Here is a 13907-nt window from a genome sequence, read left to right on the forward strand (position 1 = left end):
GATGAAGGCAATTTTGGCCCTGTCGGAGTTAAACTGGTGAGACAGGAGTTCAAAGTGCAGGGTGCACTGATTTATGAAGCCCCGAGCCTGGGCGGAGTCGCCTCCGAAACGAGGAGGTGCAGAAAGCCGGGGTCCGGGGTAGGATACCATGTTATTAGTGGGCAGTGGAGCTGCCGGATTGCGAGTCATGGCACTGGCGGTGGTTGCAGGCAGAGCAGTCAGAGTGTCCAGGCGACAATTGACATTCCGCAGGTGACCCAGGATGGACTCCTGTTGGGACCTCTGACGGGACAGTTCATGACACAGGTCCGAGAGCGAGGGAGCTTGGGGGCCACCGGGTTCCATGGCCCGAGCAAACTGTAACGGGTCTGGGAGGCGGAACCTCTGAGCTACTATACAAGGGGGCGGTCCTTGTAAGGGAGCGGGTGGCGACCAGGCAGGCAGTCACAGCAGGTGACCGGGACAGTCTCTAGAAGAACGGGCAGGAGGTCACGGCAAGTGATCGGGGCAGTCTCTGGATGAACGGGCAGATGGTCACGGCAAGTGACCGGGGCAGTCTCTGGGTGAACGGGCAGATGGTCACGGCAAGTGACCGGGGCAGTCTCTGGGTGAACGGGCAGATGGTCACGGCAAGTGACCGGGGCAGTCTCTGGGTGAACGGGGAGATGGTCACGGCAAGTGACCGGGGCAGTCTCTGGGTAAAGGGTTGGTACGACCTGTGGCGGCTGATGGTAGACGTGAGCTCCAAGGTGAGCAGGCGAGGGTCTCTGGATAAACGGGTGGTCACAGCATGTGACGGCGGAGCCTCCAGGAAGACCAACAGACAGGCGGCAGATGAGCGCTCCCAGGTGAGCGGGCAGAAGTCTCTGGACAGGCGGGTGGTCACAGCACGTGACGGCAGAGCCTCCAGGTAGGCTAGCAGACAGGCAGCAGATGAGCGCTCCCAGGTGAGCGGGCAGGAGTCACTGGACAGGCAGGTGGTCACAGCACGTGACGGCAGAGCCTCCAGGTAGGCTAGCAGGCAGGTAGCAGATGTGCGCTCCCAGGTGAGCGGGCAAGCTGGTCCATAGACAGACTGACAAGAGTTGGAAGGCAGACCGTCGGACCTCAGGCAAGCAGGCAGGTAGTTGGATATCAGGCAGGAATTAGACAGCAGACTGGCAGGAATCTGGCAGGTAACTGGCAACGGGACCTGAGGGCTGAAGCAGAGTAGTGAACAGTGCTACAACATTGCTCGGGCACCTCCATTTTGGAGGAGGTGCCTTTTATATGGGAGGTCCTCCGGCAATTGGCCGGGGACTCCTTAGGACGGCGCGCGCGGTCCCTTTAAGAGAGGGGGAGCGCGCGCGCGCGCGCGTGCCCTAAGCACACTGCCGGGGAAGGAGCGCGTGCCGGAAGCAGCGGGGAGAGCAGCGCTGGAGGACGCCGCGCCAGGAGCGGGGAGGTGAGAGGGACGGCGTCTCTGCCTAGAACGGGGCAGAGACGCCGATGCTACACATTTGATGGTTTTTGCAACTGCACTTGGGGACACTTTCAAAGTTTGCCCAATTTTTCGGACTGACTGACCTTCATTTCTTAAAGTAATGATGGCCACTCATTTTTCATTACTTAGCTGCTTTTTTCTTGCCATAATACAAATTCTAACAGTCTATTCAGTAGGACTATCAGCTGTGTATCCACCTGACTTCTGCACAACACAACTGATGGTCCCAACTCCATTTATAAGGCAAGAAATCCCACTTATTAAACCTGACAGGGCACACCTGTGAAGTGAAAACCATTTCCAGTGACTACCTCTTGAAGCTCATCAAGAGAATGCCAAGAGTGTGCAAAGCAGTCATCAAAGCAAAAGGTGGCTACTTTGAAGAACCTAGAATATAAGACATATTTTCAGTTGTCTCACACTTTTTTGTTAACTATATAATTCCATATGTGTTAATTCATAGTTTTAATGCCTTCAATGTGAATGTACAATTTTCATAGTCATGAAAATACAGAAAAACCTTTAAATGAGAATGTGTGTCCAAACTTTTGGTCTGTACTGTACATACACATTCAGCACACATACACACAGAGCACACACACAAGACTTACCAGCCTGACTCCTCTTCGGTTTCTCTATATTTCCGCAGTGTTAGACCTTTGTTCACATTCTCACATGACCGTGATGTCACCAAAGGTCCTTCTGCAGTCTTAACCTCCAAAACTACATTGATAATACAGAACTTGTGTTATCACTGCAGTTTATGCTTGAAATGCTGGGGGATCCTAAGAGGGTGGCTGCCCTGGGCTCAGGTTTTCTCCACACCCAACGCTGACCCTGACTGTGTTAGTGGCACTGTGGGGATATCATAGTTTGCTGGAGACACTGTGGCGTCATCATACTATACGTATGGGGTGAAATTGTTGGGGGAATGATTCACTGTCGGGATACCATACTTAATGTGTGTGTGTGTGTGTGTGTGTGTGTGTTTGGGAAAAATATAAAAACTTGAGAGTCCTCAGTGGTGGATACCTTTTAATGGGTAACTAAAAATAAGGTAAAAAACAAACAGTTGTGGCTGTATATATTAAAGCAGTTCATAAATAAGTAGTGTGAAAGTTTTATTTTCCTCTGATTCTGCCTGATTCAAAGTCTGGTCCAGGGTTGTGATGCCACCAAATGGTCTGAGGAGCATATTCCTTAACTGATGTAGAAAAACATAAATCCATGGGACACATTCATTCCTGTGCTGAATGTGTCAAAGGTTGTCATAAGTTTGTACTCCCAGACTCTTCTGACTTTCTGGGATGTGAAGTTACCTTTCAATATTAGCAATTTTTCTCCCCTTCTCATATTGATAGTTCTGTTTCACGTCACTTGTCTTATTTAATGCACTATTCGTGTGTCCTGTTGTGTATACACATGCAAGGACTTTCAAATGTTAATAGTTTTCTATCTACTGGCTAACACGCTGGGGAGACCACTAAGGGGCTCAGACATGAACATAATTACTGTGTACGTGCCACAATACATGTCAATACATCTCCTGGTTGATAAAAGTTGGAAGATTTGACTCCGCCATATATATATTTTTTTTTTTGGGGGGGGGGGCAATTAGAACTGTTGCTATGGGGCCTTGTGATTTCCATGTATGCTTTTTGTATTCTATTATGCACATATGTGACTATTTTAAGGGGGAGACTTTTTAAATAGGAAGTCATGCTTCAGTTACTAAATTAAGACTCCGGGGGCAAACATGCCAGGAACGCAGCAGTTTTTTATTCAATGAATGTGATATTTTAATAGAATCTAAATAAAACTTTGATTTTATTGACTATTATTGATGTGCTGCAATTTCATTTTTCTTCTTTCTATGTGCTCCTATGCTACTCAAAGAGAAAGACAGTCCTCGTGAAAAGGAATGTGACATTAGTGATGGTGAGTCAAATATGGACTTTCACACTGCCCACACAACTTGTGAATGGTAAACAGCAAAAGATTACAGTTCCCACTTATGTGACCAAAGAATCTTATACAATATTTGCCTCTGCCTTTTACTTTCCCACTCAAATATTTCTTGCAAGCAGTCATTATGAAAGGAAACATACCTTAATTAAAGAAGTGATAACAATTGCCCCCGCATTGACCATTGGATTGTGTGGCTTTTCTGGAATGCATAAAGATACAGCAACATTTTACTAGAACACATATGAATTTACTATTCCTTAAAAATACAAATTGAGATAATTATCATAAACATAACATCATTAAATCAATTTACACAAATACTCTGCTACAATGACTTCCAGCAGAATCATTGGACACCAACTAGATGTACTGAAAGAACATCTGAGTAGTAAAATGCAGTGATTGATTGATTGCTTTAAAACATATGAATGAAAACAGGTACATTAGCAATAATCACCAATAATTGCAAAATGTCTCAATTTCATTGCTTAGTCGCTATTTGCGGTTCAGTTATGGTTGCCAGTACAAAACAAGGATTCCCTGCAGTTAGTAAGAATAAAAAGATGAGCAGCAAAACTCAAATGGCATGGGGAACAAACCATAACATTTATAGATTTTTTAAGCTTGAGAATTGATGTCTAAGGCCTTATTCATATCAGAATTTGGTCAGTATTTGTCATCAGCATTTGTCAAATGCCATGCCTAAAGAAAACACGGACAACAGTTTAAAGGAAATCTGTCAGTTGGATTAACGCTCCTAAGCCGTCTATATGGGCACACCGGTCATAGGAAGCTGAATAAAATGATAACTTGATAGCTGCGATCAGATGTCTTATTCCAGAGAAATCCACGTTTTTCACATATGTACATGAGCTGTTAAGATCTATGGGCTGATGTGCATGAGAATCTGCCTCCAGAGATTACTATAAGAGGAGTAGTTAGCAGTGTGATGTGTAATGGCCACTCTCCTGATCTCACTGCAGAGCTGTGTGTGATTATACCTCACTCGTCTGCAGGTTCCTCTCAGCTTCATCTTCCATCTCAAAGGCAGTCAGTGTTACAATTCTGTTGCAATACAGCAGAGCTCAGAGAGCTGCAACAAATGAGTCTGTAAGAAGACAAAGTTCAGTTCTCCTGTTCTATGATACTTACATTCCGGTCCGAGACAAGGTGTTGGCAGGGTAGGTCAACGGTAGGCCATTGGGCTATATGCTTTTTACTGCTTTTACATAACATATTATATTATTCCAGTATGCCCCATTTGTGATAACAGGTGCATCTCACTAAATTAGAATATTTTTTTCAGTTCTTCAATACAAAAAGTGAAACTAATATATGTAGAGCCATTACAAACAAATTGATCTATTTCAAGTGTTTATTTCTGTTAATGTTGATGATTATGGCTTACAGCCAATGAAAACACAGAAGTCATTATCTCAGTAAATTAGAATAATTAACAAAAAACACCTGCAAAGGCTTCCTAAGCATTTAAAAAGGTTCCTTAGTCTGTTTCAGTAGGCTCCACAATCATGGGGAAGACTGCTGACTTGACAGATGTCCAGAAGGCAGTCATTGACACACTCCACAAGGTCCCAGAGTTCCAATTTTCATTTGGAAATCAAGGTCCCAGAGTCTGGAGGAAGAGTGGAGAGGCACACAATCCAAGCTGCTTGAGGTCTAGTGTGAAGTTTTCACAATCAGTGATGGTTTGGGGAGCCATGTCATCAGCTGGTGTAGGTCCACTGTGTTTTATCAAGACTAAAGTCAGCGCAGCCGTCTACCATTAAATTTTAGAGCACTTCATGCTTCCCTCTGCCTACAAGCTTTTTGGAGATAGAAATTTCATTCTCCAGCAGGACTTGGCACCTGTCCACACTGCCAAAAGTACCAATACCTGGTTTAAAAACAACAGTATCATTGTGTTTGATTGGCCAGCGAATTCGCCTGACCTTAACCTAAGAATCTATGGGGTATTGTCAAGAGGAAGATGAGAGACACCAGACCCAACAATGCAGATGAGCTGAAGGCTACTATAAAAGTAACCTGGGCTTCCATAACACCTCAGCAGTGCCACAGGCTGATCGCCTCCATGCCACGCCGCATTGATGCAGGAATTGATGCAAAAGGAGCCCCGACCAAGCATTGAGTGCATTTACTGAACATACATTTCAGTAGGCCAACGCTTCATATTTTAAAAACATTTGGGTTTGTATCCAAGTATCACGGGTGCTCGAGTGACATGCTGGAGTCACCGCCCCGCATGTTTCATGGTTGTTAGACACCCAAAAAGAAACATGCAGGGATTGCCCGTGCATGGCAGGCAATCATCGCGTGTTTTTTTTGGCTGTGTAACAGCCACGAAACATATGCGGCGGAGACTCGAGAATGTCACTTGAGCACTCGCGATACTCGGCGCATACCCGAGCACCTGATGCAAACTCAAGTAATGAGCACTTGCGCTCAACACTAGTCGCTATATCGTCATTCATTTTTTTTTCTTTACTTTTGAAAAAATTCCAACCCCAACACAACCCTAACCGTAACTCTAATCCTAGAGTTTATTTTTTATGCCGTTCCTCGTGCGGTATAAGTGATTAGACGACTTTATTCTCCGGGTCGGTGCGGTTACAGCGATACCAGATTCATATAGGATTTTTATGTTTGGCAGCTGTCACACACTAAAAGACGCTTTTCTTTTGCAAAGACTTATTTTTGCAATCATTTTTCCATATTTCGGCTGACAGTCATGTAAGGGCTTATTTTTTTGTGGGACAAGTTGATATTTTATTTGTACCATTTTCGGGTACGTGACTTTTTTTGATCACTTTCTATTCTGATTTTTGGGAGGCAGAATGAACAAAAACCAACAATTCAGGAATTGTTTTTTTTTTATGCAGTTCCGCGTGTGGTAAAATTGATAAGGCAGATTTATTCTTCGGGTCAGTACGTTTACAGCGATACTACATTTATATAGTTTTTTTATGTTTTGGCGCTTTTACACAATAAAAACTATTTAATAGAAAAATAAATTTTGTTCGGCGGTATGATGATAAAGTATCGTTTTTTTGCTTCGTTTTTTTTTTATTATTTTTTACTGTGTTTACTAAAGGGGTTAACTAGTGGGACAGTTTTATAGGTCAGGTCGTTCCGGACGTGGTGATACCAAATATGTGCATGTTTTTTTGTTTTGTCTTTTACATAATAATATTTATTTATGGGTACAGTATATTTTATTTTTTTATTATTATTTATTTTTAAATATTTATACTATTTTTTTTTTCACTTTTTTTTACTTTCTGACACTTTTCCACTTTGTCTCACTATAGGACTTTCATTTTTTGAAGGCTGATCGCCTGTATAGCATAGGGATGTAGGAGAATCGCTTTGTTATGCAGGCTGTCAGCTCTGCACTGGCAAAGTTAGATAGATCGTGTACTGCGCATTATCTAACTAACTTCCTTATGCCTGGCGACCCGGATGTCGTCATGACGACATCGGATCACCATGGCAGCGATCGGGGTCTTCGATCCAAGGTAAGAGGGACTCTTACCTCTGCATGGTCCGGAAAAGCTGCGATCAACTTCGATCACAGCATTTCGGGGGTTAATGTGCCGGGAGCGCGGAGGGACCACTCCTGGCACAGAGTACTGGGTGTCAGCTGTGAGAATCAGCTGACACGCGGCAGCGATGGTGCCAGCACAGCCCCCCGTGCGGGTGTGATCGCTGAGGCGTAATAATAAGTACCTGGTCATTAAGTCCCAGGTCACAGAGACATATTATTATGCCCCACGTCAAAAAGTGGTTAAAGGGGGTATTCTCCAGATTGGAAGTTAACCCCTATCCTACAGATAGAGAATAACTTTCAGATTGCTTGGGGGCTTACCACTGGGACCCCCACTAATCGCAACAACCGCGGCTCTGCACACTATTTCTCCATTCATTGTAATCTGACTGCTGGAGAAAGCCAAACACTGTGCTACACTTAGCTGGTCTTTGGAACTTCCATACTAATGAATGGAGCAACAGTGTGTATGATCGACCATTGCTGCATTCATACGTGTCGCTTCAAAGCCCCGGTTTTCGGAACAAGTTGGAGTCCCAGCGATCAGGAAGTTATCCCCTATTCTATGGATAGGGGATAATTTCCAAACTTGATGAGAGAGGAGATATATATTGATCTAGTAGGTGAAAAAGTGCACTGAATTGCCCAGTCATGCCAAGTGTGCACCAAACACCTCACTGGCATTTTTGAATAAAAAATCAATTTCTGGCAAAGGCAGTAAAACATTTGGTATGATTTTTATTTGGGCCGTGTTGCCTACAAGGTGCTGTGCTTGGTTTCAGCAGTCACTTTATGGTCCCTTTAATTTCTTTAGCTGAAAAGTAAATATCTAAACAGCTTGTCCCATAACCAACATTTATCACCTAATCACAGGATAGATGATAAATGTTTGACCACTGGGGATCTAGCTGCCAAGACATCCACTGAAATAAAAGGTGGGGAAGATGGATTAGATTTATTGCTGAGTTGTCAGAACTCTCATTTTTACTTGAGGAAGAGGAAAAATGGAAGGCTAAGGCAGCCAGGAACTTGTTTTAGAGAAGTGCAACCTGGTTAACCCCCTCATGACCTTGGATGCATACAAACGTCCAGGTTGTTAAGTACTTACCGACCTTGGATGTATGGATAAATCCTATCTTTAATGCGGCATTGCGACTAGTGATCACATTAAGGTGCTGTCATGATTCTCGTCGTCACGGGGGGGGGTGCCGCCCCCGCAACTACGATTGCTATGATTGGCTGTTCAACTCTGAACAGCCAATCACAGCATTTTCAGTGTTTCGGGCAATGAAATAGCCTAAAATACTGATGTCCAGGCTATGATCGGTGCTGTAAAGATGACGTCGATCGCACCAATCAGAGTGCACAGACGCGATCTGACCTCAGTATGACTACTCTGCTCTTCCTCATTCTAGCTTCGGACGTGTGCAGAGCCGTCATAGTGCTTTTCTGTCGCGCTGTGCTGGGCCTTGTGGTGCTACAGACTTTTTGAAGCCAGTGCCATCACTGCTGGTGTTGCTGCTGTTCCAGAAAGAAGACGTTTCTGATCCTTCTCTGATCCGCTTCTGATCCCTGATTTTTCCTAATCCACTCCAATTCCCCTCCCCCAATTTCCCCCCTTTCTCCTTTTTCCACCTCTACCCACCTCCTCCCCGCCTTCCCTCCTTCTGCCTCAGAGCGTTGATTAGTACTTGATCACTCAAACTTTGGCAGTTTTTTTTATTGTTTGTGCATCCTGCAGCCGCCGAGCACTGATCAGTGATGCAATTCGCTGATCGGTACTTTTGCTCACTGTTTTCCAGGGCTTTTTTTGTCCCTACCTATTTCCCACCCTCTTTGAACCACCTCCGGGAGTGCATACTGCAGCCGCCGAGCCCTTATCAATGACAAAAATCACTGATCGGCACCCGTGCTCGCTGTTTTCCAGGACTTTTTTTTGTCCCCGTCTATTCTCCCTCCCCACCTTTTGCATCACTCCGTGTGTGCGTCTACCAACCTCTGAGCCGCTGATCAGACACACCTCACTTATCAGCACCAATGCGCTCTTTTGGCAAGGACTTTTTTTTTTCCTGTCTATTTTTTTTTTATCCCTTTTTTGCACCACATCCATGCGTGCGTCCTACAGCCGTGGAGCGCTGGTCTGTGAAGCACATCATTGATTGGCCATCGGGAGATTTTTTTTTTTGTGTGTGTGATAAGAGAATAAAAAAATTAATTAGTTGATAGGACTAGATTAGGGACAGTAAAAATATACCGTAGTAATCAACATTTACTACAGTATTTTTTTACTGAATTTAGTCAGGGTTAGTAGTAATAGATATACGACACTCGAAATGTTGGTGCTCGAGTAAGGGTTCCACTCCGTATCGATCAGTTTAGAAAGTACTCGGCACTCAAAATTTAAAAGAATATATTTTTTATTTGTAAGGCATTCCCAAAAAATGTAACATTGTATAAATATACTGTAGTAATCAGCCGTCAGGATTTCTGTTGTCTACAGTTTGGCCACTAGTGGTCGCTACTGTTCACTTTAATAATTGTGCTGCACTTTCTCGCCTTACCACTGGAGGCTGCTGTTGTGTTCTGCAATTGGTCTTTACCAAGATTACGGGTTCTGAATCTATGGAATCCATCTTGTTTCCTGTTTGGGCCTACTTAAAGCCACATGGACCTCTCACTCATTGCTTTAGTATTGAGACTAGCTATTAGCCTAGTTTCAGTCTCCAGCTCATGAACATTCTTACCCAGACTATTCTAAATTCATCAATGGATTGTTTCTTACAACTTCTTGTGAACTTCAACAACTTTTACTACCGCTTGCTGTTCCAGCTTGTGCTCCTTTGGCCACTGGTTTCCAGCAGTATTAGTCCAGTATCATAACATCAGTATCTAATACAGTATTTTTTACTGAGCATAGTCAGGGTTAATGTCAGATCGTTGCGGATGCTCAGTGATTTTTTTTCTACTGACATCCGTTTAGTAAGTTTGTCTTTTTATTTTACCAAATTTTTTCCCTCTTCTAAATAAAAAAAAGGTTTACACCAAACGCTCACATACACACTCACCTGAATTAAATTTGGTGCACACACAAACACGTATACGTAAAAAAATGTCCCGCTTGTCCCAATCACGGTATTCAACGGAGGAGGCATACACATTCCTTGCCTCTGACACGGATAGTGAGGGAGAGGATGCCACCCTCCTTTATTTTTCATCCTCCTCCTACTCAAATGATACTGAACTACCATGCAGATGCAACAGGACAGAAAATTAACCAACCTGATGCAATCTACACTACTCACGTATGCCAATTTGATACACTCTACAAAGCTCACGTATGCCAACCTGATGCACTCTACAAAGCTTACATATGCCAACCTGATGCACTTTACACAACTCACATATGCCAACCTGATTCACTATACACTACTCATGTATGCCAACCTGATGCATTCTACACTACTCATGTATCCCAACTTATGTACACTACACAACTCACGTATGCCAACCTGATGCACTCTACACTACTCACATATGCCATTACACTATAAAATTCACATACCAGGATACACTACATCACTTCCAATATAGAGTCACTTGTGAGAGGTTTCCATTGTTTAAGCACATTAGGGGCTCTCCAAACGCGACATGACAACTGCAGACCATGCCATCAAAAAGTCAGCATTCCAAAATGTCACTCCTTCCCTTCCGAGCCCTGCCGTGCATCCAAACAGTAATTTTCCCCCAATTTTTGGTCCATTTTCATCTGTTACCCATTGTGAAGATAAAACGTGGGGCTAAAAGAACATTTTTGAGGGAAAAAAAAGATTTTTTTATTTACACGGCTCAACATTATAAATTTCTGTTTAGGACCTGGAGATTCAGGGTGCTACCACACATCTAGATAAATTCCTTGAGGGGTTTAGTTTCCAAAATGGAGTCACAGTCACTTGTGGGGGGTTTACACTGTTTAGGCACATCAGGGGCTCTGCAAATGAGTTATGGTGTCCGCTATCGATTCCAGCCAATTTAGCATTCCAAAATTCAAATAGACATTGTGGTTCTTCTGATGAAGAAGTTGATTCAACTCTGAAAAGCGTTGAGAATAAACTGCATGTTCTAATCCCTCATCACATCCTCCGGATTTCTTGAATCTAACACAGCAGCGCAGGATACTACTCCTATCCGCCAATTGTAAAATTCTGTGAAGCACCTGGGGGTTCTAGGTGCTCATCACACACCTAGATAAATTCTTTGAGGGGACTAGTTTCCAAAATGGGGTAACTTGTGGGGGGCTTCCACTGTTTAAAGAGGTTGTCCACTACTTATACATCGACGTTCTATCTGTAGGATAGGCCATCAATATCTGATTGGCCAGGGTCCAGCACCCCCGCCGATCAACTGTTATCGGTGCCGCAAGCCTGAAGTACTTACTTGATGAGCTTGTCCATCTAGTTGTAGGGCCGCCGCAGGGTACATCAGATCGCAGATATCAAGGTATCATTATAATCAGCTTTATATGACCTGTGTACCAATATAGACGGCTTAGATTGGAAGGAAAGATGAAGTAAAAATGCAGAAGCCGCTAAGGTAAGGCCTTCCTTTCTTACAGATGCTCTTCCTTTTGTCCCTCTTGTCCTAAAACTATTTATTGTACACATATTCTTTATTAAGTTTATTCTGCTTGGCGTATGTGTGCGTGTGTGACTGAGTGACAGTGTGTTGTCCCCTGTTGTCTTTCTAAATGCTCACTCGCCCTGAGACTGATCCTTTGTGTAGTTCAGGACACCATCAGTTTGTGTCTGGGACATAATTGTCTATGATGCAGACCACATTACGGTGTATTTTTTCTAGATGTAAACCATTTTATGAGATATGACAGAGTGCAGTCCATTTTGGTGGAAAATAGCATGAAAGATTATGTTGCTGGCTTCCACGCCTGAATTATATTGCGTGTGTCAATAATCACAGTTATGTCTGTTGTGCTCTTGTGCTCAGGGCAAATTATAATTGCTTTTCAGTGAGAGCAGAGCTGGGTGTCAATAGAACAGGTAGGTAGACCTGTGTGAGATATAATGGCAGCCTGCTCTGAACTCACTGCAGAGCGACTACAAGTTGCTGTGAGCACAGCAGACAACTCATAGGTGATCACTGACACCTTTGAGTTCTCAGCTCCGGACAGGCAGTGTGGAGAGAGGCACAGTACAGCAGAGGTGACAGAGAGGAGATTACCTGATAGAAGAGTTTTTAACATGACAAAATTCAGCTGTGCTGTCCATCCTCACACTGACTGCAGTGACCTTATCTGAAAGGTGTTAGTCATCTGTGCTCTACTACCTGCACTTTCCAATCATACATGTTGTTCAAGAGATCAAAGCTGTCATACATCCCACACGCACTGAGAGACATGCTCTAAACTACGGTGATGGCGTGTTCTTTCTCCTGATTGTGGCTGCCTGCTTATGATTGGGCTATGTCATTAAGAAGGAAGTACCCGTCCCAAGTGAAAACTATCTGACAGAACCCATTTGGACTTAACAAACATGAACTAACTGAGATTGCTAATATCCCCATGTTTTATTCTTCTTTGCAGCCACAATTCCATTCTTTGTCCATTTCAACATCAAAAATTTGGTGAAAGGTCCTCTAGATCCTCCAGAAGATAAAGATTTGTTTAATATTGAACAATCTATCATTATTGGTTTAGTCTTGTAAAAAGATATGAGATATGTAAGCAGCTTCATATCTCCTGTATGTACATATTTTCAGTGTATTTCAAACACTAATGACGGGAAGAAAAAAATATAAAAAGAAAAAACATCAAAAACTAACTTTTTTAGCCAGCATTTTCCTTGCCAAGAGACATATTTTTGATGTTCTGTGTGTGGTAAACAACATGTATGCTGTTCCGCGTGTGGTAAAATTGGTAAGGCAGATTTATTCTTCATATCAGTACGATTACAGCAATAGCACATTTTTATCTTTTTATGTTTTGGCGTTTTTACACAATAAAAACTATTTTATAGAAAAAAATATATATTTTTGCATCGCTTTATTCTGAGAGCTATAATTTTTTTTATTTTTCGGTTGATGGAGCTGTATAGCGGCTTGTTTTTTGCGGGACACGATGATGTTTTCAGCGGTACCATTTTTATTTACATTCGTCTTTTTGATCGCGGTTTATTCCATTTTTTGTTTGGTGGGACAGTTTTATAGGTCAGGTCGTTCTGGACGTGGCGATACCAAATGTGTGTTCATTTCTTGTTTATAATTTTAGTTTCATAAAAATATTTATTTATGGGTACAATATATTTTTATTTTTTATTATTTATTTATATATATTTTTACAAAAAAAAAAAAAACCCTTTTTTTTTTTTTTTTTTTTTTTTACTTTTCCTTATTTTTTTTCACTTTGTCCCACTATGGGACTTTCACTCTTTGCAGGCTGATCGCTTCTATAGTATAGCAATACAAAAGCATTACTTCTATACTATTCAAACTGTCAGCACTGCACTGACAGACAAACTTGCTACATCATGCACTGAGCATGGTCTCACAAGTTTGCTAGCTCTGTTAACCTGATGTCATCATGATGACATTGGGTCACTATAGCAACAGTTGCCCCTCCCCTGCCACCCCCATCCTCCCGCGATGACGTCGCGAGGGCGCTGATCCAAGGGAAGAGGGGGCTTCCTCCCTCTGCCTGCTCGCTAAATGCTGTGCGATTTAGAATCAGCTGACACCTGGCGGTGATTGCGTGCACAACCTCCGTACGTCCATGGGCGGTAAGTAGCTACTGACCTGGATGTATGGATACATCCAAGCTCGTGAACGGGTTAATATCAAATGACCAAACAACCTCTTTAAAAGGTTTTATTCAAAATAGTATTGTGC

At 43.0% G+C, this 13907-nt stretch overlaps 1 protein-coding gene across 2 annotated transcripts in view; it reads right to left on the reverse strand.

The window, feature by feature from the left end:
* Window positions 1-13907, reverse strand: part of GLS (glutaminase) — a 672521-nt gene that overhangs the window by 431267 nt on the left and 227347 nt on the right. For both annotated transcript variants that reach the window (XM_073647835.1, XM_073647836.1), the window contains exon 7: window positions 3592-3650. In XM_073647835.1, the coding sequence (XP_073503936.1) occupies window positions 3592-3650 (59 nt within the window). The remainder of the gene's footprint in view (window positions 1-3591; window positions 3651-13907) is intronic.

The sequence above is a fragment of the Phyllobates terribilis genome, unplaced genomic scaffold (assembly GCF_046119375.1).
Source record: "Phyllobates terribilis strain yellow unplaced genomic scaffold, ASM4611937v1 Scaffold_9__5_contigs__length_417890890, whole genome shotgun sequence".
Taxonomy (NCBI): Eukaryota; Metazoa; Chordata; class Amphibia; order Anura; family Dendrobatidae; genus Phyllobates; species Phyllobates terribilis.